At 41.9% G+C, this 23,478-nt stretch overlaps 2 protein-coding genes across 5 annotated transcripts; both read left to right on the forward strand.

Annotated features, from left to right (window-relative positions):
- Positions 1–1,157: 1,157 nt before the first annotated feature.
- LOC137299169 (arylsulfatase B-like) lies at positions 1,158–8,671 on the forward strand. 4 transcript variants are annotated; one of them, XM_067831722.1, is made up of 9 exons: positions 1,158–1,319; positions 1,536–1,696; positions 2,260–2,416; positions 3,384–3,496; positions 4,086–4,199; positions 4,713–4,835; positions 5,360–5,489; positions 5,827–5,980; positions 6,558–8,671. In XM_067831722.1, exons 2-9 carry the CDS (start codon positions 1,604–1,606, stop codon positions 7,225–7,227), a joined length of 1,554 nt encoding a protein of 517 aa, XP_067687823.1. In that variant the 5' UTR covers positions 1,158–1,319; positions 1,536–1,603; the 3' UTR covers positions 7,228–8,671. The 4 variants fall into 4 exon arrangements, with proteins under 4 accessions (XP_067687823.1, XP_067687824.1, XP_067687826.1 ...); XM_067831723.1 differs by having other exon boundaries at positions 1,165–1,263; XM_067831725.1 differs by having other exon boundaries at positions 1,191–1,250.
- Positions 8,672–14,393: 5,722 nt separating this feature from the next.
- On the forward strand, positions 14,394–23,086 carry LOC137299172 (ataxin-7-like protein 3). The gene is made up of 12 exons (XM_067831728.1): positions 14,394–14,499; positions 15,665–15,780; positions 16,244–16,260; positions 16,586–16,754; positions 17,052–17,146; positions 17,371–17,451; positions 17,844–17,912; positions 18,238–18,263; positions 18,923–18,966; positions 19,705–19,773; positions 20,180–20,316; positions 21,501–23,086. The coding sequence occupies exons 1-12, from the start codon at positions 14,452–14,454 to the stop codon at positions 21,635–21,637; spliced, it is 1,008 nt and encodes a 335-aa protein (XP_067687829.1). The 5' UTR covers positions 14,394–14,451; the 3' UTR covers positions 21,638–23,086.
- Positions 23,087–23,478: the final 392 nt, after the last annotated feature.

The raw sequence follows: 23,478 nt of genomic DNA on the forward strand, positions 1-23,478 counted from the left end.
GAAGCATTTTGAAGGAATCAACATCTATGGAGATGAGTTTTCTATTATGACAACGTGAATTTGAACCGTGATTCACATGAAGATCGTTCTTATGTAACCCATGTTATATTTGGGATTACACTTTCTCAGTAAAGTACCGATTATCGTGCATTATTGTGTATTTTGCCGGGCTGAGTCCCATCCGGAATTCGAACCCTCACTCTCAGAGTCAGGCACATATTTACCGGCACACAAAGTCAGCCGTCTAACCCATTCAGCCAGCGCTCCTTCGATTGTGAATTCAAATCACTCATAGGCTGCTTCCGGTACACGCAACCATTCATTTTTCTGTTCGGGGCACTGGAACAGCTTAGTGTTTGACAGCCGAAGACCCCGGTCCGATTCCCCACATGGAAACATTGTTTGAAGCTTATTTCTGGTGTCCCCTGCCGTGATATTGTTGGAGTATTGCTAAAAGCGGCATGCTGCATCTAACCCTGTGAAGATTGTGTGTGTGTGTGTGTGTGTGTGTGTGTGTGTGTGTGTGTGTAAATGCTGTACAATGTATTTCTTTTGTCTTATGTTGTCCCAACACAACGCCAGAATGCTCTTTTGGGGTCTTCCCACTTACCCAAATCTATTTGTTTCAGAAGAAGAAATCACTGGGGTACGATAATTGTATCCGGGGTGAAATTGGATAAAATACTACTACTTTTGACTCAGTCTTTGTCAAACAGATTATTTGCGACAGTTACACTTGGCCATGAAGAGAGACACCACTCTTGCTTGGTCGGGCAACCCACCTAAGCATAATCTATGTACATTCCTAATCGCTACTAATCTTCAGTTCGCTAACAAACTTTTGCCTTGACTGTACTACAATAACAGCAAAATCAAAGTTTGTGTAAATAGTTCATTTGAAGCGGATCATTGGAACCCAAACCTTGCAATATAAGAAATTTTTAGTGTCTGATATCGTGTGAATTCTACCACCATGGTTCTGCCCAAATACGTCAACGATGACAACGAACGAGGAATGATATGTTTGAAAAAAAGTCTTTTCCACAAGTAACGGAAAAAATGTTTTGCTATGTGAATTTAACATGCGCAGTTTGGAACAGTTCGTGCATGCATCGGACATTCACTCTAGCCATTAAACAAACGAAGATCGTGGAGGTGTGAAGAGTTGTTTCCCTTTAAAACATATGTCAACAAGCTGAATTAACGCCTGCACAGATCGCTGCGCGCCGACGGCTTGTTCAAAACTTACGGTCAGCCTTCGTGGTGAGATGTGCTGTAGTCGATATGTATACGTAACTGGGGGTTAACCTGGACGTAAAGTAAGTTATCGTGACATTATCATCGAAAACTGAAGCAAGCGCGCTTTGTTGACAGGCTCTCGTACTTTGTCTCTTTGTAGGCGTTTCCAGATCATGTGACAAGGTGAAAAAAGATCTAATTATAGGTAATTTGTTCCGCTCTTCGTTGACTGTTTCAACCAGCAGTCAAATATTTGTAACTTTTCCATGGTTACTATACGATATTGTTTGTTGTAGATTACATGGTGCGACGCTGACTATATTCTACTAAAGTCAAAACGAATCACCCGTGACTCAAGCGGAAAATGAAGCCCGTGTTTATCACTGTGCTGCTGGTCCTGTGTGTGACGTCACAGGCGAAACCCCCAAATATTATCTTCATTGTAGCGGATGACCTGGTATGTATAATCAAATCAATATATATGCAGGCTGGTAAGTATATCTACAATCCGTGACTCACGCATGGAATATGGTATATTTAACTATGTGATCGATGTGAGTTTCAGTTGATCAGTAACAAATGTTGTGAAGTGTTGTTTCACAGCAAAGAAAACTGTTGTATTCTGTCATAAAAGCAAAATCAAATAACGAACATTAATGATTTGAATGATTACACAATACCATTTAGAAATGATTTGAAGACTGATAAAATATTTTGACTAACTCTAGCTTCATGTTATGACAGCTGATAAAGTGCATGCATAATTTAACATCAGTGATCTGTCATGCGTGGGTTTTTGTAGGCAAGGGATTAAAATACCTCCATGCTCTGTGCTGATGAACACAGTACAGTTTGAGTTAAAGAATGCTGAAAACGGTCTACTAGCGTTATTCCGTGTTATGACGTACTGTAGATGCAGGACTTGGATAATTTAACACTATTGATCTGTCTGGATCAGAGGAGTAAAAATACCATCTCGCTCTTTGTTGATGAGTATAGAATAGCTCACAATAATTCCAGGGCTGGGGTGATGTTGGCTTCCATGGTTCTAAGATCAGGACACCATTTCTGGACAAACTTGCCTATAATGGCATCCTCCTCAACAACTACTACGTGTCACCTATATGTACCCCAACTAGAAGCGCCATCATGACCGGCAGACACCCCATACACACAGGTGAGATGGACACCCCAACACACAGGTGAGATGGACACCCCATACACACAGGTGAGATGGACACCCCAACATACAGGTGAAGATAGACACACACACCCCACACACACAGGTGAGATGGACACCCCATAGACACAGGTGAGATGGACACCCCAACATACAGGTGAAGGTAGGCACCCCATACACACGGGTGAGGTGGACACCCCGTACACACAGGTGAGATGGACAACCCAACATACAGGAGAGATGGACACCCCATACACACAGATTAAATAGACACCCCATAAACACAGGTGAAGATAGACACCCCAACACACAGGTGAGATGGACACCCCATACACACAGGTGAGATGGACACCCCATTCACCGAGGTGAGATGGTGAGATGGACTCCCTATACACACAGGTGAGATGGACACCCCAACACACAGGTAAAGATAGACACACACACCCATGTGTATGTGAAAATTGTTCATTGATGTACAGTTCTAACCCAGGTCTTCCCACAAGAACAATAGTTCCATCTGTCACCAAAAATATTGTTTATTGCTAAAAGTACACGTGAAGATCCGGGTTAGAATTAATTGTCTTCGGCAACTCATGCTTGTCGTAAGAGGCGACTAACGGGATCGGATGGTCAGGCTCGCTGACCTGATTGTCACATGGCATCACGGATGCACATGATGTTTATCACTGGTTTGTCTTGTCCGAGCCGATTACTCACTGACCGCCTCCATATCGCTGGAAAATTGTTGAACCAACACGCGTGAAACTACCGAGAAGCTGTATACTGGAGCCTTTGACTTGCTTTGACCGCATATCTTGATCCGTGTTCCACGGGCGCCTTAAATAGTTAAATACAAATACAAATATTGACGTATTTTCAATACGATCTGTTGTGCTGAAGGTTACCTCTTACTTCCTATATGATGTTAACTGTAAAGGTGACTCAACTCTTCACATGTCCGCAGGTCTTCAACACGGGGTGATAGGGGAGGCTACTCCGTATGGCCTGTCTTTGAACGAGACCATCATGCCACAGTATCTCAACGAGCTGGGATACTCCTCCCACATCGTTGGCAAGGTGAGCTAAATAAACACTGATTAGCATTAGGGCAGTGATACCATTGGTCGATACAGTCAGGGCAAATAGCGGTGTGATAAAAAAGGTCAAAGTCAGTCAAATTTAGCTATTTTAATTTAAGTTTGAAAATTTGAACAATATTTTACTAAAGGTACCTGCTCTATTTTCAGTATTCATTCCGTCGCTGATACGTTCATTGGGATATTTTATGTTTTGTTGTAGAGTTAAATGATTTGTGATTCAATTACGCAAACTCGAATGTACAGAGAACTGAGTCCACAGTAAATCATTATTTCGGTTATTCAGTTTGGTAGTAGGCAGATACAGACTTGAGTGATCTGGTTGATCTGTCTGCCATTCAACCGCTGGTCTGAGACATTTATTTTCAGAGCTTTCGTCATTAATCAGAATTGAACAGCAACATAGGCTCCACTTGAAACATAAAATACAAAACAAAACAAACAAACAAAACCCAACCCACCCCCCACCCCAAAAAAAGAAATCAACCAAGCAAACAAACAAAAATTAAAATTTGCAACAGTGTATTCCCTATGTACAGCTTAACCAGCGCTCTCAATGCTTGTTGCAGTGGCACTTGGGCTTCTTCACCCAAAAACACGTTCCAACTATGCGAGGGTTCGAATCCCACTTTGGCTACTACACGGGGAAGGAAGACTACTTTGACCACACAAGCAAGGGCCCGGTTTGTACTTAGGACTGCTGTTATATCTACTTACTGCTCATGTGTAATGTAGTGCTAAATGAGAATCATTCTCTGTAGTTGGCTGGCTGGTTATTGTGTGAAGCCCATTCCTGGTGTCCTCGCCGTCATATAGCTAAAAGCGGCGTAAAACCATACTCACTCACGCTTAATCTCCAGTGGGCTGTTGTATACAGCATATCACATAGAGTAGCCACTTGTAATATAAGATCATATGTAATACGTACATTCTGTGCCATGCTGCCATTGCCCTTAGGTTTCACATGTTTCAAATTATGACGTGTCGCCTGTGGAAGAGTGAGTATGGTTTTACGCTTCATTGAGCAATACTCCAGCAATATCAAATGAGCTTCGTACATTGTGCCAATGTGGGGAATCGAACCCTCGGCGTGACGAGCCAACGTTTAACGACTAAGCTACTCCACCGCCTGTAGCTATGGAAGACAAACTTTAATTTTGGTCTAAATGGTTTGTGTCACTGGACCTGTGTTTCAGAACATGTGGGGGCTGGACTTCCGCCGGAACCTGGACTTGGTGCGTAATGATGATGAGGTGTATTCCACAACACTGTTTGCGTCAGAGGCCAGGGACGTCATAAAAGCTCATAACCAGTCCAAGGTGGGGACGAATTTATAATGTGAGAGACTATTTAATGGCGATTATGTTAGCCTTGAAGTAAGCATAATGTGATGTACATATATTCGCTGCCATGTCTCACCGTAGGAGGAAACATCAAATGTAACACCGAAAAGGATACGTTGTAGATATTTCAGAATTAATTTTACTTCATGTGTGTACAGTACAATCTCTACAATGTTTTGAATTTTGGCAGTGTAACACCCGGTGTTGTTCACGCACAGCATGGATACCAGTCTGTTGTCACTTCCTGTTTGTACATATAAGATGACATCTTGAGTATAATATAACATCATGTTCAAGTGGCGCCGGGTGTTCACGCACACCACTGATACCAGTCTGGTGTTACTTACTGTCTGTCAAAAACAGGAGGGCATCATAAGTATAATACAATACGCCAAGCTTGCAGTTGGTGGTTGATATAAAACATTATAAAAGCAGTGAAGATGGTACTATTTATATCATGTATACCAGTATGTTTTAATACTCGTCTGTTGTATGCGCAGCCGCTGTTCCTGTATCTGGCCTTTCAAGCCGTGCATGCTGGGAATCCCGGAGGCGACTCCATTCAAGCACCACAGAAATATGTTGACAGGTTCCCAGACATTAAGGATACACAGAGGAAACTCTTTGCTGGTAAAATATCACTTTTTGTTGTACTTCTAACAGTAAACACGCGTTTGGAGTCTTTTAGCAACAAATGGGTCTAATACCTCACCGAGAAGACTTCGCCTATCGTTGGATCGTATGTTTTCGAACCAAAGTGTTTACTTTTCCCATAAGGAGAGTACCGCCATACATTGTCAGTTGTCGAATGGTGGTATGTCTTTCTTCAGGTTTATCGTCTTGTCCATCTTATAAAACCGTCTTCGCAAGTCTTCTCACAATGTAATGAAGCAATCTCATTCATGACCGTTGTTGACAATACCAATAATTGCAGAATATGTACACATGTATTAACTGGTTGCTTCAGGAGTGGTGTCGGCGCTGGATGAAGCTGTTGCTAACGTGACGACGACGTTGCAGCAGACGGGGATGTTGAACAACTCCATCATCGTCTTCACGACTGACAACGGCGGACCAACCAATGGTTACGATAACAATGCGGCATGCAACTGGCCGCTTAGGTGCGTGATCACTTCATTACCTCAGTGTAGCCGGTAAAGTTCATTTGTGGCCGATCATGACACTTTATTGACAGTGGTGTCTTGTGAGCATACGATTGCTTATATAAGTGAAAGGAAATCAACATATCACACACAGAGTCGCTGGCTAGGTGTGCTGGTGATGTGGTACCTTTCCCTGAGAGTACGGGTTAGAATCCCACATTCAGCAATGATCCCCAAATTACCAGATTGCCCACGTAACTCGGAAAATATGACCCGAAACATGACATTTACATTTGAACACTTTCTGAGAAAAGCATTTTGTGTGGATGAGGTTTGACCTCTCAGATTCCGGTCATTCAGTTGATTTCAGCGATGAAACATCAAGTCCTTGAACTTGTGATTTAGCCAACCGTACAACGGGAAATTTTCAAGGTACTAAATTTTTAGGTTTGAGACTCCCAGAGCCTTCTGTAATTTAAAGTTTGAGGTTTGGGGACCTAAAATATATAAATATATCAGACAAGTTTAACTTCGAGGTTAGATGAAAGTGGCCAGAAACCAATACGCTGTCACGTATGTCTATGCATTTCACCAGGGGCTGCAAGAACACCATGTGGGAAGGAGGGGTGCGGGGAAATGGTTTCATCTACAGCCCTCTCCTCTCTACATCCGGGTACGTCCAGGAGAACATGATGCACATCACTGATTGGCTGCCAACCCTCTACCACGCTGCCGGTGGTGACGTCAGCAAGCTCAGGAACCAAGATGGCTACAATCTGTGGGAAATGTTGTCGAACAATGGCGCTGCTGTTAGAAATGAAATCTTACATAACATTGATCCCATACAGAACTTTTCATCGATTAGAGTTGGGGAGTATAAACTTGTTATGGGAGATATCTCAGGAGGTCGAGACGATTCTTGGTACCCGCCACCAGAAGGAAAGGACACCAAGATCGAACATCCCTCTGGAAGTGAATTCGTGAAAGTGTTCAATACAAACGAGAATCCCGTGAAAGTCAATTGCGGCAAGAAACCGGTGGATGCCGAAACGAACTGTCAACCGGAAGTGTCGCCATGTGTGTTTCACATTCCCAGCGACCCGTGCGAATTCCACAACATAGCTTCCACGAACCCAGACCAGGTTCAGTCGTTGCTGGCAAGACTTGAAGAGTACAGGAAAACCATGGTCCCTCCTGCCAACAAGCCCTCTGATCCTAAGGCCGACCCCCAATTGCACGAAGGTGCGTGGACGTGGTGGCTCTAGCACTATTTTGACACAGGTGTCGCTTGTTTCAAACTGAAACTTAAAGGTTAACGGGGAATCAAGTGAAACCAACAAAGAAAGAAATGTGATGTAATTAGCAATTGTATTGTAAAATTCACTTTCACAAATCAGTGCAAATCAATACAAAGGTATAACTATAGCAGTACAGAATTGCATGGCAGAACAGGCTTATTGACAGTATGATACAAGAGCAGTGATTATGGTTATAAGGATATAAATGGTAATATTCGCCTCTCACCAACAGTAACCAACTTGCAATTGGGCATGGAAGGATATGATAACCATACACAATGCTGTACTCCATGTAATGTGAGATCAGAGGCAACAGCCTGCTCGTCTTAGATACTCAAAACGAAGTTGCTAGAAAATTCTACCTCAACTCAAAATGTTCTCAGCATAAGAGGGTCGAGTATGAACGTAGCTACTATTAGTTTAAAAAGCCCATGATAGTTGCTAAAAAGGTTGGGTAAGCCCTCAATACTCAATGCTGTATATAAATATGAGCTTTCCAACCAATCGCGCTTACACGAAAAGATTGGCTCGCTATATTCTTGTCCCGTACATTAGAGCGCTGTCTTAATCTTGTTCGGGTTCTATTACAACACATCACTGCCCAACACTAATTCTATAAGTAACAGATAAAACATTTGCTCAACGTATACCACTACCTCATAACAGCAGATGTCATCGTTTTAAGTGTATGTAAATAGTATTCCCTCACATTGCTGCAGTTGTTAACTAGAGTCGATTTTATCAATATGTTATACGTTTGTATCTGCTTCAGTTTGTAGGCGAGATGTTTGCAGCTAATTAAAGTCGGAATATACTTTTCGCAGATGTAAATTTGAAGAAGGACATTTGTCGTTTGAATACGTCTCAGACTTGGGTAATATCGCATTCAGAAATTCACGGCACAGTTCTACACCCAAGATAATGAAATGTATTTATGAACTATCCGAGGTCAGTCTATACATGGTTTACACCACGAGCGAATAATCATGACACATTGTTTCACTGACATTATAATGATATATTTGAGTTTCTTGATACTTTCATTTGTGACAAACATATATTTGTCTTTCGTCAAATGTATACCGAACGAAGTCATCTCAATCTGTCGAAAATGCTGTGATCGATTTGCAAAGTATATTCAAGATCTGGGTTAGAAATCGTCTTTAGCAAACCATGCCTGTCGCAAGAGGTGACTAACGGATGGCCAGAGTCACTGACTGGGTTGACACATGTCACCGTATAGCAACTACGTAGTTCGATGTTCATGACGTTTATCACTGGAGTGTCTGGCCCAGACTCGATTCTGTACAATCATCCGTCATACAGCTGGAACATTGGTTTTTTTTAAAGTTTTCCAATATTTAGTAAATCGTAAATTCAAAATATCAATAAAACGGCATAACATATAAAAGTGTATTCTTTGATATCTAACACTTTATGATATCAATAGTTCACTTTGGTTAATGAAAGTAATGGATTCCCGTATACCGGACGCAGTACACCATGATCCGGGTAACGTCAGCAAGCTAAGGACGGCGGGTAGCCGAGTGGTTAAGGCGTTCCCTTCTTGTCACCCTGAAGACCCGGGTTTGATTCCCCACATGGGTACAATGTGTGAAGCCCATTTCTGATGTCCCAGCCGTGATGTTGCTGGAATGTTGCTAAAAGCGGCGTAGAACTAAACTCACTCATATTCTGTAGCTTACCTTGTTTGTAAGAGGAGACGGGCGGAATCTGAGGTCAAGCATGCCGACTTGGTTTGTTGTATCACAGCTGCGCAGTTTGACTTGCTTCTTTCACTCGACATATTGTTACGTACAGACCCCGGCATATCGCCTGAAAAGTGGTGTGTGTTCCGATAATCGTGGTGGGCGAGCTGTCTATGCGCCAGGCTAGTGCCGGGATCGAGTCCACCTGTCACCGGATGTAAAAACCTTGGAGTCAACTTTATGCAGACTCCATCAGTGTTGTTAGAATCCGTAGTGTACAGTACACAACCCTTTGCACTTAAGAGATCCCACGAATCCGTTGATACATGACCAGAAGGTGGCCACATGAATATGTGCAAACACCTAGTTGCGGATACAGCAATGTGCAGAAAACCTGAACAAAAAAACTGTGGCTATGTGTCCAGTCCACATAGCTATGAATGGGCACCTTGTGAGGATCAGAAAGCCTCAATTACTCGGCGAGCCTTCTGACAGCAAGAGTTGTATGATCCCCGGGTAGGTGAAATTGATAAGATGTGCTGTTGAGATTAACATCAAATGATCGAGGGAAAACAATACCGACGCCTTGAGCATGCATGGTGCGTGAAAATGTGTACTATGCAAATATCCAGTAATAATTACAATAGGGAGGAGGGTTACCATCCCGGACCTCCTCAGCACAGATCCCCAACACCTCTTACTCATCTCCTCTACATGGATTACATAGAACTCCTTGGCAAAGGAGGTACCAACTTGAAAAAAAACCAGGTTCTCCTTGTCGAGTCCTCTAATGGTATTGGCATGACTTTTGGATTCGACAAATGTAAAACTCTTCATTTGAAACGTGACAAGGTAACTAATGATGGATCGGTCAAGTTACAAGGTGGGGGGGGGGGGGGGGGGGGGGGGGGGGGATGGATAGGTAGAGTTACTGAGCATCTTGTGGAAGCTCAGGCCTACACCTATCTTGGAATGCAAGTTCGAGACAAGCTCCAGAATGCCCAGATTCAAGAAAGACTTCGGGCCGAGTATAAATCTCGATGAAAGAAAATTTGGAGCTCCGAGCTCAGTGCTCGAAACAAGGTCAAAGCCACCAACAAGTTAGCTGTGCCAGTCCTCTCCTATTCCTTTGGTGTAGTTGATTGGACAAAACAAGACATCCAGAGTCTTGACCGCCTGACCAGAAGGATCATGTCTGGTAACAGAGCACACCACCCTCGTTCCTCTCTTAATCATTTATATATGCCAATCAGTTCAGGAGGTCGGGGTTTGATTAATGTGGAGGCTCTTCGTGATAGAATTTTATTGTGTACTTTTGCACATATTTATTTATCGGATGGTCCACTGGTGATGCACGTCAAGACTCATGATGAAAGCAAGGAATTTACAGAGACTGTCCAACACCTTGTCAGTGGATGCCCTTCCTTTGCACAAACAGCATATCTTAAAAGACATGATGGCATGGCTCGCTGCTTTAACTATCGTCTCCGCTATGCCAGTGGCTTTGACCCCGAGGTCCATCCATTGCACGACCCTGAACATGTTCAGGGCGTTCTGGAAAATGATGATTTCAAACATCTCTGGAATAAGTCAATATACAGCCTGAGACGAATTCCAACCAACAAACCTGATCTTGTCCTCTTTTATAAAGCCAGTGACATTATTTATATCATTGAATTTTCTGTCCCTTTTGGCAGCATTGTGATTGGCAAGATTCAGGAAAAGCACGATAAATATGCGGACGTCGCCTTTGAAATGTCTCGCTTACATCCCAAGTACACTGTCATCAGGCTCCCCTTGGTTTGGTACCTCCTGATCTCTTGGCGCAGATCAGGGGCCCGTTTCACAAAACTCTCGTTAGCCTAAGATCTCGTAACATTTCTCGCAGCATTTGTACCTGGCATACTGTAACATAGGAGATGCAAATGCTACGAGAAAAGTTACGAGATCTTGGGCTTACGAGGGTTTTGAGAAACGGGGCCCAGGAGAATGCCCGGGTTCTCCACAGTCCTTCTGACAATCTCGGTAATGCAGAAGGCTGCAGTGTTGGGGAACTTTCATATTCTCCGAAAAGTTCTTGGTGGGTTCGACTAGGCAGTGTTTCCTGGGAGAAGTCCCATTCGCTGTCTGGGCTGCGTATAGAGGGGGCGAGGGTCCGGAGCTGATGATGAGCTTTACCAGCCTGACTGTGCCAGGATCACCCGAACCCTCTCTGCTGCATTCTATCCTAATCTGTAAAACAACAAACAACCTCACTCTGTACATGGATAACCCAGGCATGAAAGTCTGGTGATAATGATGAAGTGATTATTGTTCAAAAGTATAGATGAGGTATTGAAGACCTTGAATAGACAATAGTTCTAATTGTTGTATCACACCTCCTTTACATTACTGATATGCTAAATATGTTGCCATCTGAACATCGAATTTGTGAATTTATTGAATTCTACAAATCGCATGTGTGATATCGATGTCGAGTGATACCAATAATATTAGTTCGTTACATCCATAAATGAATCGCCGACATAATAAATTAAAGATTAAATAGTAATACGTTAGCTCTTCTTTTAAGGCACGAACATTGACGCAGACACGAACGCATGCACACACACGCACATGCACACGTTTGTGTCCCGTGTTGGCGTAGTGCTACATGGCTGGAATACTGCGGCGTCAAGCAACCCAAACCAAACAGTATTCACATAGGTTCTCATGTGGCAACCATGATGGATTGGATCACAAGTGCCGTGTGAATTGACGTAAGCAGTTTATTTGCTCGAACAGAGATTCGGAAAATTCCAGGTGTGATCAGCGCAACGTGTGTTCAAGAAATAAAAGCTTCTGCTTGTCCAGACCTTTATAATGCATTTATAATGAATACACTTTCTCGGTATAGTACAGATTATAGCACTTTTGTTATATTGAGTTTCATTCAGGATTCGAACCTACACCCTCAGAACCAGCCGATGTAGCCGCTCAACCACCGCGGCTTCCGAGACATGTTCGTACTACTTTCCATAGTTTTGGAGCTTATCAACTAGTTATGCTGCTCCTCTTGGCGTTTCTTTAATAGTGCATTCCCACAAACTGTATTTCTGACGCGTTATAAGGGACAAGACAGAGGTGCTGAGTGACCCGAATCACAAATACTGATGGTATTCACATAATGCATTGGCATTATATTTTTCTTTTATCTATGTGTGTAGCTGTGTATCACATCCTTTTGTGCGTTACTCACATTTGCCTCTGGTATTGGGCAGAATTTAATTGCGTTTCCGAAAACACCTGTTACCATGACTATTTCACAGCAATTCATAAGTATGTAAGCAGAATTATTTAGTAGCCAATAGTATTAGCTGAGATTACATATGGCTATTGAAGACATTTTATCGTCCTTCTTAGCGCACTGTGATGTGTAAATCACATGTTGCATCACAGATACACTGCGAAACTCATTACATATACTGATAACATGTTTTATGTATAAATTCAAAACAATTGTTTCTAAGGAGTGACAGTGATTATTTTTCAACCATCAGCAGTCGCAGATCCATTTACCCGTGAAGAATGGATCTTCAGCAACCCGTGAAGTAGAATAGCAACCCGTGAAGGTCTACCCGGGGTAGAATAGGTCCTCAGCAATCCATGAAGGTCCCGGGGTAGAATAGGTCTTCAGCATATCCCATGCTTGCCATAAAAGGCGAACATGCTTGTCGGAAGAGGCGACTAACGAGATCGGGTGGTCAGGGTCGCTGATTTGGGTGACACATGTCATCGGTTCCCATTTGCGCAGATCAATGGTCATGCTGTTTGATCACTGGATTATCTGGTCCAAACTCCATTATTTATAGCTGGAATATTGCTGAGTGTGGCGTAAAACAAACCTCACTCACTCGTGTAGCCATTCGGGGCTGTTGTTTCCCCCACAAGTAACGGTTCCAGTTTTTAGAGAGTAAAATGAAGATGTGGTGCCCTGTTATCTTGCAAATTGTTCTCTTGATGAAATGCCACATGCACACCTAAATCCTAATCACTCCCTTTAGGCAGCTTTTATAATTTATGGCTAGTGGGTGTGATGATGATTTTTATGGAGTTGCATGTACAATGTGAATGACCCCAACCCAGCAACAAAGAAGCTGTGTTAAAACACAGAGTAAAAACTGTTCCTTGAGAATGTTAGACACACTGTAAGATTGGTAGACTAACAGCTAGTCCCTGAAATGAACATATTTTACTGAAAAAACGTTCATAGTGAAAGAAAATAATATAATGAAATGGAGCCCTGACACTTTCTTCAAGCTGAGGAAATCTAGACTTGCCACATTTTCTAGACTTGCGTGGGCTTTCTTGGATATATATACTTCAGGGTCTGTACGACAGACTATAAGATTGGGTTAAGGTGTGACAGGTTCTCGGTATGTTGATGTCTAATGTTAGAAAGTAAAGAAATCGTGTTACAACTGAATTGTTTGGTATATATTATAATGTGGGTCTTTTGTTTGAGATGCCTGGGGCTTTTGTCTTTGGGTCTTTGGTCCAACGGGACCTTTGTCAGGCAATCACTTACCCACGCGGCAGTTGAACCAGTGAATGGAGATGAGGAATATGTACAGAGTGTGAATGTATTGATACATTTCCACACACCCGAATGAACTGAAGGTTAGCTTGAAATACGCAACATAACCCTCTTTGAGGCACTGGTTCACAGATACTCACGAAGAATTTGGATAACTAAAAAGCAGGACAACGCTATTCATAAGTACCTATTGGCAATGATACATTTTGCATGTTTTTCTTTTTTGATATTTGGTTTTTATTTTATTTTAATTTTTTTAGTTCATTTTTTGCGTTATTGGCTGAATACGGGAATCGTGTATTCAAGAGCTGTAGATCTGCTGTATTGCGTAATGCGAAACATGTGAAGTCCTAGCGGCCGACTAATTTTAGGGGAATCCCGGGCTACCCACCACCGATCCCCATCATAATATGTTATTTATAAAGTGTATATGCATGCATATCAGCCCCAACCGCAAGTTATTAGACATTGATTTTGTTCATGGAATGTAGACGTCTCTTGTATATAGATTATAAAAGATCCATAATCTCAGTGTTTCTTTCCTCATGATTTCCTACGGCAACAACATTTACTTACGATTAACAAATATAGGCCTACACCTTATTTCTATGTGTATGAAACTGCTCTTTAGCTTATAATGGATGGCAGTTAGATCTACGCTCATGCACTTCATATATGAGGCTGAGTGTTGTTATATTGGCTTGAATTCATGTTTAAGATGTTTTCATGGTTCCATATTTAAATCGCCACACTCATTTTCCCGCCATTTACGGTCAAGGGGAAGCTACTCTAAGTTTATTCGAAGAATGCAGTTGATTCGTCGATTGGCGCATTTCACTTTTTGACAACTTCCGTTTATCAGTCTCGCACGTTCACTGATGCTTGGTGATTTTGCGAAGTCAGGCGATGGTCGAAGCCGATTTGCCCTTTCTAGACGAAGACGAAATGTTACAGGTCGGAATATTGTTACAAAACTTCACATTGCTTTAATGGGTTTCGCATGAGACACGCCACGGCGTGTTGCAGCCGCTGTCAGTCTCAACCGGCATTGTTTCACTGTTTGTTGTCAAACAATATTCGTCGCAAGTGCGGCGACTAAAATATTATGAGCAATAATCGGACTTAGTAGGTTTTGGCTGGAAATAAATATCATGCATTGAATAAGTCAATCTCTATCAGAAGTAGCGTATCTCATTATCATTACCTGTTTAGACCAGTCGAAGACCTGCCACCAGTTCGAACTCGGAGTTAAACCGCATCTTGGTGCCCCTTGTAGATCAGCGTAGCCAGGCTGACACATTGTCGTACAAAACATAACAAATAACGACCCGTTTTTCATTTTCTTCCATCCAGGTATGGTGGGATAGACTAGCGGTTAACGTTTAACGAAAGGCGCCGTTGAATTTCTGCACGTATGCTATTGAAAGTGCGTAGTCAGTGTTCAAGAACGCTACAGTCGTAGGACCGTAATTGTTCCATCCATCTAATTCATGCTACAAAGTTATTGTATATTTAGGTCCTTGGAATGTGTGGCCTTTCAAGGTCAATATAGGTACTTGGCGATCTGGTGGTCACATCTGGTGACTATACTTGATTGTGTCTTACTATACCCCAACATGTGCATATCATCAATCACTGCATTTTGTCGGGTCTGGAGTCAATGTCTTATAATTCACAGGCAAGTCCAGAGCTGTAGTGGCTATGACCAAAATATTACAAGCAATAATCAGCATTTATACTTTTTTTTTCTTTGAAAGAAATAGCATGTATCATATGAACCACTTAAAAAATTGTTTCTCTGGTTTTTTGTTTGTTGCCAGTCCTGCATGGATGAGACAAATATCTTTGTTACAGTCTGTTTATGTCACTTCAATTCAGTTCAAATTTGGAGCAAACCTAAAGCATTCAGAAATGGAACTGAGTTGGAACTTTAAATAAGGACATCATCTTTGGACTGGTACCTGTATTCATGTCTTCAGCACAGATTGGCAATTTGGGGCTAGCTGGCTGGTGTGGATTTCCCAAAACGTAGTGTCTGAGAGTTCTTTTTTTTGTATATTTTTAGGTTAATATGACATTTTAAAGGTAATTGTAACATTTGTTTTTCTTGTATGTTTAGGCAGCCATGAATGACGTGATGCTGGATCTGATCGATGAGGTGACTTTGGGTCTGTGTTTTGAGGTGCATCGGGCAACAAAGAGGGGCACCATATTTCTGTCTGACACTGATCCCCAGTACGTACACAGTAGATCACATTGAAACTTCAGACAACACATTTGTGGGTCTTGAATGTCCAGAGCTTGAACTGCCTTCTTTGAGGGAAATTGAACTTTGTACTTCTATAGTAGCTGTCAGTTTAAGAAACACGAATCATACCTGAGCATATGGGATGCCTCACTGTGGTAAATCATTCTAGCCATGATGGGTTACCGTAGTGATCAGAGATATGCTTCAACAGTAATGTTTGAATACAGTGGAAGAAAGTACATGTACTTTTGTTTTGAGTATGCTCATATATTGCATGTATTTAAAAAGACTACCTTACTTTTGTCTCATAGAATGTAATGTCCAAAGACTTTCTTTATTGCGAATATGTAAGTTTGGAAGAAAGCCTTGTTTATTATACCATTTTACACAGAATTTATTAGGATGTCTATGGTAATCTCAGCCATTATATTTTTACCTCTATGTTTTCAGGGCACATAAAGATCATGGTATGTAACATTTCCGATTCAATGTAAAATTCTGTGGCATATGTTTTTAATAAATGTGTCTGGTGAAAAACCTTTTCATTGGCATTAGAACCGTTACTTTTGCCTCTGAAGAATTGACCGTCACCACATAGCAGGAATATTGCTGAGGGCGGCATAAAACTAAACTTGCTCGCTCGCCTTTGAAGAATTATTACCGATCGTTTCAAAAATAAATGTTTATTGTATGAAGGGCCATAGTCCCAACTGTATACAAACTGTTAGAATTTTGTACTTAATTCTTTCATCATCTGCTGTATTGATATAGATTATTTTCTTTCTCTTTCAGAAATAGTTGATCGGCCAGGAGTGGACGTGTTTGGTCAGGTGCCAACAAAGAAGCAGTTTGAATGTGTGTGTCCCAACTGCCAGCGCCATCTGGCGGCATCACGCTTTGCACCCCATCTGGAGAAGTGTATGGGGATGGGCCGTAATAGCTCTCGTATCGCCAGTCGACGGTGAGGACAGGTTATGAGCTGAAAGTAAATAATGAAACAAAACTGAAAATGGCCCGGGAAGAAGTTCATTTTCTCATTAAGTTCATGTAAATACACTATTCATAGTTATATTTTCACCTTTATTTGAATGAAGTCAGCTGTTAAACAGACTAATGCATGTGCCATGTGTGATCAATCATTACCACCTTCTTTAGCTAGATTCCACTATGTCATGTAATGTTACTCTCTCATGATCTGTGAGAGAAAGAGAAACAGATACAGATTGTTTTAACTCGCTGAATAATTTTGTCCTTTTAGTATTGCCAACAACAGTACCAAGCGAGACAGCGGTGATGACAGTGGTGATGACGACAATGACAATGACTGGACATACATAGAATCAGCCAAGAAATGTGAGGAAAACCAGCATGTTTACTGACCCTTGACCATGTTGTTAGTACTCTTTAAAGAATGCTGTCCTGTAAAGAATACCGTCTCATTTCTGGCATCCCCAGCTGCAATTTTGCTGGAACATTGCTAAAACTAAACCCACTGTGTATTTCAGATTTATTAATTACTTTGTAATATACGTCATGTAAACTTTGACAATCTTCACTGCATGGTGTGTGTTTTTCAGCAAAGAAACCAAGTAAAAAGGAAAAAAGTGTCAACTCTCCTCGCAGGAATAAATCCCAGGTTGGCAAGGTGAAAAATGGAGGTATGTTTTATCTGGATATAACGATAGTTCACTTTGTGTGCTCTGTATGTGTGCTTGGAAGATGGCCTTGACCTCGTGTAAGATTCTCAAATCATTGTGGTCCAGAGGCAGCCGCCCAGTGGCCGGGTTCTTCTTCACCTTGTAGATATGTTTGACTTCTTGTGTGCTGCAATCCTTTAAATCATACTATATAAACTGATGGAAACACGCGGGTTTACAGGTCAAGTTTATTGACAGTGAAGGTACGGCACAACTGTCTAATTCATGTGGTGAGATATTTTCAACAAGGAGGACTTATTGCTGAACTGAAAAATCACAAGATGCACACTCCTGTACTAAAATTTGTATCCATGCTTGCAGGGCTGTGTAGACATTGATCTTCGTATTTTCAGGTGATTCCAATACAGAAAGCATAGGAACTCCTGAATCCAACTCACTCAACTATGAAAGTATGACAATAGGTAAGAGTTCTGTAAAACGTCCAAATAATGCCTCACTGAACATGAAAATAGTATACCGTTCATCTGAAAAGTGTTTGTACCTGTAAATATTGTGATAGTATGTATTGTGAATAACTGTTTGTCATATATATGTTAAACCAGTAATGTTAGGACGGTTGTGTAGCCTAGTGGTTAAAGCGTTTGTTGTTCACACCAAATACACAGGCCCTATAATTGAGTACAGTGTTTACAGCGGGTGAAGTCCATTTTTAGTGTACCCCGCTATGATATTGCTGGAATATTGATAACACACACACAGTAATAATGTATCCATTTTTGTCTGCAGAGGAAAGAAAGTCACTTCTTTTACATGTAAGTTGAAAATTTCCTTCACAGTTGATGCTTAGTGTACAACTGACTTGTAGTGATCCGTGTCCTTTGCAGCCCGTTCAGGTCACATGAGGTTCTGTTTGTCAGACTGTCTGACATGGTTGATAGTATGTCATTGTACCTTAGGGCAGGGATCATTGTCCGGAATGTCTGTCACTGGACAGTCTGGTCCACATCAAGATGTTTCAGGATGCTGTCATGTAGCTGGAGTACTGTTGTGTGTGACATTAGAAACCAATATCAATAACTTGCTTAAATTTCATGTCCATTGTTGTAAGATTCATTGTAAAATTAATGCATCTTTGTATTCTATATTTTCTAAAAATATTTTATTGTTTTTAGATGTTTAGTACATTCTGACTGAAGCAAAATTATCTTTCTATATGGCATTGTGGATTCACAGCAAAATTGTCACCATCAGAGATGAAGCAAACATATACACAAGTATAAATATAGTATTGGAACCAGTAGATGATATTGCTATATGTAACAAGAGACTTATTCTCCGTGACTGGAGCAGCAAGTCGCATGTCATATTTTGGTCATGTGCTTCGAGGATAACGTTACTGCAGGAACTTACAGGTTGGATGTGTTTGCCAAATGTTTAATGATGACTAATATTAGATATTGTTTCCTTCTAGACATGCGGGGTAATCTCAGAACACACTAAGAAGATGTGTACAAGGTTTGTGTTTATCCATTTAGAAGGGAATAAGATATACATAGCAGCCTGAAGGGATAGGACCCATAAAGGGGTAACAGAAGTAGCAGCACTAGCTGATGATTTCATGGGTGGTTGTGTAGCCTCGTTACGCTGAAGATCCAGGTTCGATTGACCTCATGGGTATAGTGTGTGAGAACCATTTCTAGTGTTACCCGCTGTGAATTTTTGCTAAGTAGCGGAATAAAACAATACTCACAGGTAATTTATGAATTTGAGGGGTAATGCTGATGCCTGGTCATCTAATTCAGTGCAGGGCAGGGTTGTGTCCCCTAGGTGCACCATGAAGCTAGGAACTTGGTCATGGATAACCCCAAATTGGCCCAATTAAATTCGTAGTGTTTCTGTGTTTGGACAGCTTTTGTGTTGGAATAACATGATAGTGTTGCAGACATGTATTCCTACCACTTTATGTATTCAAGTCTTGATACGACTCCAGAGCTGTTCCAAAATGGCTTTAAAACCCTGTCATGATTTTGCTTTAATGTTACCTACAGCCGATTAAAAGAAATGATTCACTTGTTTTCACATACTTGAGACTTATTCCATATCTACTGTTTCCTGATGGAAAGAAATGAGAACACAGAGGTATTGCACAAACTACTGTTTTCAGAGACTTGATTCATAATACACTATGTCAGGGTAATGAAACTAACTGATGTCATTGTGGTACATCAGTTCATAGCTCTGGTTTTCTGTCAGATCCAGTCGATGTCCTCAACATACAGACGATCAGAGGAGTAAAGTCCGCCAGTTGCTACTGCGACAGGGGTATGTATCATTTTCCGGAACATTTAATCACAGGATGGTATGAGATAAAATTGAGAGATAAATTGTGATTTCAGAAATGATGACAGAATGTCATGGTGTTCATGTCAACTGTGTGTGTATCTAGTGAAGTGTACGTGAGTTATCCCCCTTGAAGGAAAGTGTCTCATACATCTTTAATGACACAAATCTACACTTGGTCTATACTGTTGATTTATGACCAAAGATATGAAATCTATGCTTAACATTATTATTATCATATTGTTCCTGCCCTGATATTGCTGGAATATTGCTAATACCAGCATAGAACTCACTCACTCACTCACTCACTTTTTTCTCTGATGTCAGTGCATATATTTTGGAACCATACTTACCATCATAGTTTCTACATTGTTGGTTTGGTTGTCAGGTCATCCCTTGAAGGTGAGGACGTTCATGTTGACATTGATAGCATCGACGACGCAGAGAACCAGGCGCTGCGCGAAACCCTTCAATGGGAGGCTTCCTCTAACTCCTCACCTGCTGACTCTACCTCCACAAACAACAGTAGGTGGATTGTACATACTGACATCTCCCCTCAGTCGTCTCCTGCACACATGGCATATCTCCTCCCCTCAGTCGTCTCCTGCACACATGGCATATCTCCTTCCCTCGGTCGTCTCCTGCACACATGGCATACATCCTCCCCTCAGTCGTCTCCTGCACACATGGCATATCTCCTCCCCTCAGTCGTCTCCTGCACACATGGCATATCTCCTTCCCTCGGTCGTCTCCTGCACACATGGCATATCTCCTCCCCTCAGTCGTCTCCTGCACACATGGCATATCTCCTCCCCTCAGTCGTCTCCTGCACACATGGCATATCTCCTCCCCTCAGTCGTCTCCTGCACACATGGCATATCTCCTTCCCTCGGTCGTCTCCTGCACACATGGCATATCTCCTCCCCACAGTCGTCTCCTGCACACATGGCATATCTCCTTCCCTCGGTCGTCTCCTGCACACATGGCATATCTCCTCCCCACAGTCGTCTCCAGCACATATGGCATATCTCCTCCCCTCAGTCGTCTCCTGCACACATGGCATATCTCCTTCCCTCGGTCGTCTCCTGCACACATGGCATACATCCTCCCCTCAGTCGTCTCCTGCACACATGGCATATCTCCTCCCCTCAGTCGTCTCCAGCACACATGGCATATCTCCTTCCCTCAGTCATCTCCTGCACACATGGCATATCTCCTCCCCACAGTCGTCTCCAGCACATATGGCATATCTCCTCCCCTCAGTCGTCTCCTGCACACATGGCATATCTCCTCCCCTCAGTCGTCTCCTGCACACATGGCATATCTCCTCCCCTCAGTCATCTCCTGCACACATGGCATATCTCCTCCCCTCAGTCGTCTCCTGCACACATGGCATATCTCCTCCCCTCAGTCGTCTCCTGCACATATGGCATATCTCTTCCCCACTTGCACATCGCCATGTTTCAATTTGAATCATATGTATGAGTGTACACAAATATAATAATGATGTCATGTCTTCACCGTGTCATGTTTTTCTTTCAAGCACAAGTGTCATTTTAGTGTTTATGGTTGTCAAATCCTGTCATTACCAGAAAACATTAATGTTACCACAATATTGTTGCATAATGCCAGCAGAATCACACACCAGTGACATTAGGTACTTGGAAGAAGGTGGTAATGAACTGACCATGTTGATTGTATAATTGCAGGTACAGGGTCTAGGAAAAGGTCACAGAAAAGTTCTTCAAAGTCAGGAGGAAATAAAAAGAGAAAAACTGGTAAATCTTCCGGCAATAATGGAGGAAGCAACACTAGTTCATCAGCTAACCTTTACGACTTCAGCTGAGTGTCAGCAGCGATGGATACATCCATTGCACCGTGATGATGACAGTACTCGCTCAGGGCACAAGAGTTAACAGCTGGGCCCTGCCATGGGTATATGTTAACTCTGTCAACAGTGTAGTGTGTATTAGCCAGTTGGTTGTTGACAGGCCTGTTTCCAGTTCCAAGCAGGTGCAGATGGTCTGTGGGAAGTCCTGTGCTGCATGTCGTTCAGATACTTGATCAGTCACGTGATGTACACCGTGACATCATCTCACATCTCAGGGCAGAGACGTGTTAGTGTTGTAAGTCTGTATTGTGAGCAACTAGACTGTGCGGATGTGCCAAACGTGAATGTGGAGTTGCATGCACAGGTCTTGTTACTTAGTCTGCTGGAACAATCACCTGGACCTGTTTCTTCAGCTAATCCATAGTTCATTTCTTTGTATTACACAAATGAGGCTCTGAAAAAACGTTGAGTATCCAAAGTTTGAATTTGAAATTAGTGTGCTTTTGAGGATTCCTTTTGTTTGCCATATGTGGTGTTGGGGTCACATTGATCCAGATCACCAGATCAGTATCAGATTATTTCACAGACTTACTGTCAAAGCGCTGAGATCTTGCTCACATCCTCCATATACTAAGACATCTTAGGCTGCATAGAAAAAAATAAATGTTTTTCAGGCACCTTTTTTCAAAAGTGACGAGGTTGGTAGGAGCTTTTTAAAAAATTTTGATAGAAGAAACAGTGATGCGGAAGAAACAAATTGTTCTTTTTTTCTCTCTGAAATACAGCATGGGAAGTTTAGCATGTGTTAATGAGTTATGGATTCAGTCACACTCGTTCCTTTAGACACTCATTCTTATCATGGACAAATATATGATCGGGACGCAGCCAAGTCAAAATTATTTTCTTAAAATGGCAATAAAAAATTGTTACGCGAACAAATAAAAGTGATGCGCCGATGCCCGAGTAAAATTTCACTTTTTTCATTTAGGCCTAGCGACATGCTTTACTGTGTCTTAGCAGTGCTATATTAACAGCTTTCTTCAGGGCCCCCTTCTATAAAGTCATCTTTGGTCTATGCTTTTAAATCTGTTAAAGATTTGGACAAAGCAACAGTGGTCAGCCTCAGACTGTTTTATGGGACATGAACCATCATTACAACTGTGTTCAACCAAAGGATGTTTCATGACGACAGTACTTTGTTCACTTCTTCACGTAGATTCTGGGTAAGGTCCTCCACAGTCAAGGCTTGTTAGGGCAAATTGGGCTGTGCTGGTCATGCTTGGCGCCTTGGTTTATTGCATGTTACCATCCCACAAGGGTGTTGCTTGGTGCTAATCAGAATGAATTACTTACAGGATGCAGTTACACAGATGGATTAGTGCTGAGTGTGGTGTTTAACAGTTACACAGCTGGAATAGTGCTGAGTGTGGTGTTTAACAGGAAATAAAACACATGCCAAAATTATATAACTAAATTTTGCTGTCAGTGGTATCAAGCTGCAAACATGGGACAACGTATCACTTTGTGGTATAAAACTACAGACAAAACAGCAAAGATCTTCCCTTGAATTCTTCTCTCAGTGTAAGGTACTGCCATTGAGAATTGTGTATATAGAAGAGATACTGTGTACAGACATCCAGTGAGAGTGCTACTACAAAAGGGCTTCTCTTTCATCAAACCTTGAAACTACATTCTTCACCTCGTCACAATATGGCTGAAATATTGCCAATGTGACGATAAAGATCAAGTTGCGCTCTTCTGTGACATGTCAGATTTAATCTTGTGATGGATGGAAACACATTCTGTTTAGAGTATTGTGAAACTATTGCAGTTTAAGGGTGTTGGCAGAGACGTTT

This window comes from Haliotis asinina, chromosome 10 (assembly GCF_037392515.1).
Source record: "Haliotis asinina isolate JCU_RB_2024 chromosome 10, JCU_Hal_asi_v2, whole genome shotgun sequence".
In the NCBI taxonomy this organism is placed as follows: Eukaryota; Metazoa; Mollusca; class Gastropoda; order Lepetellida; family Haliotidae; genus Haliotis; species Haliotis asinina.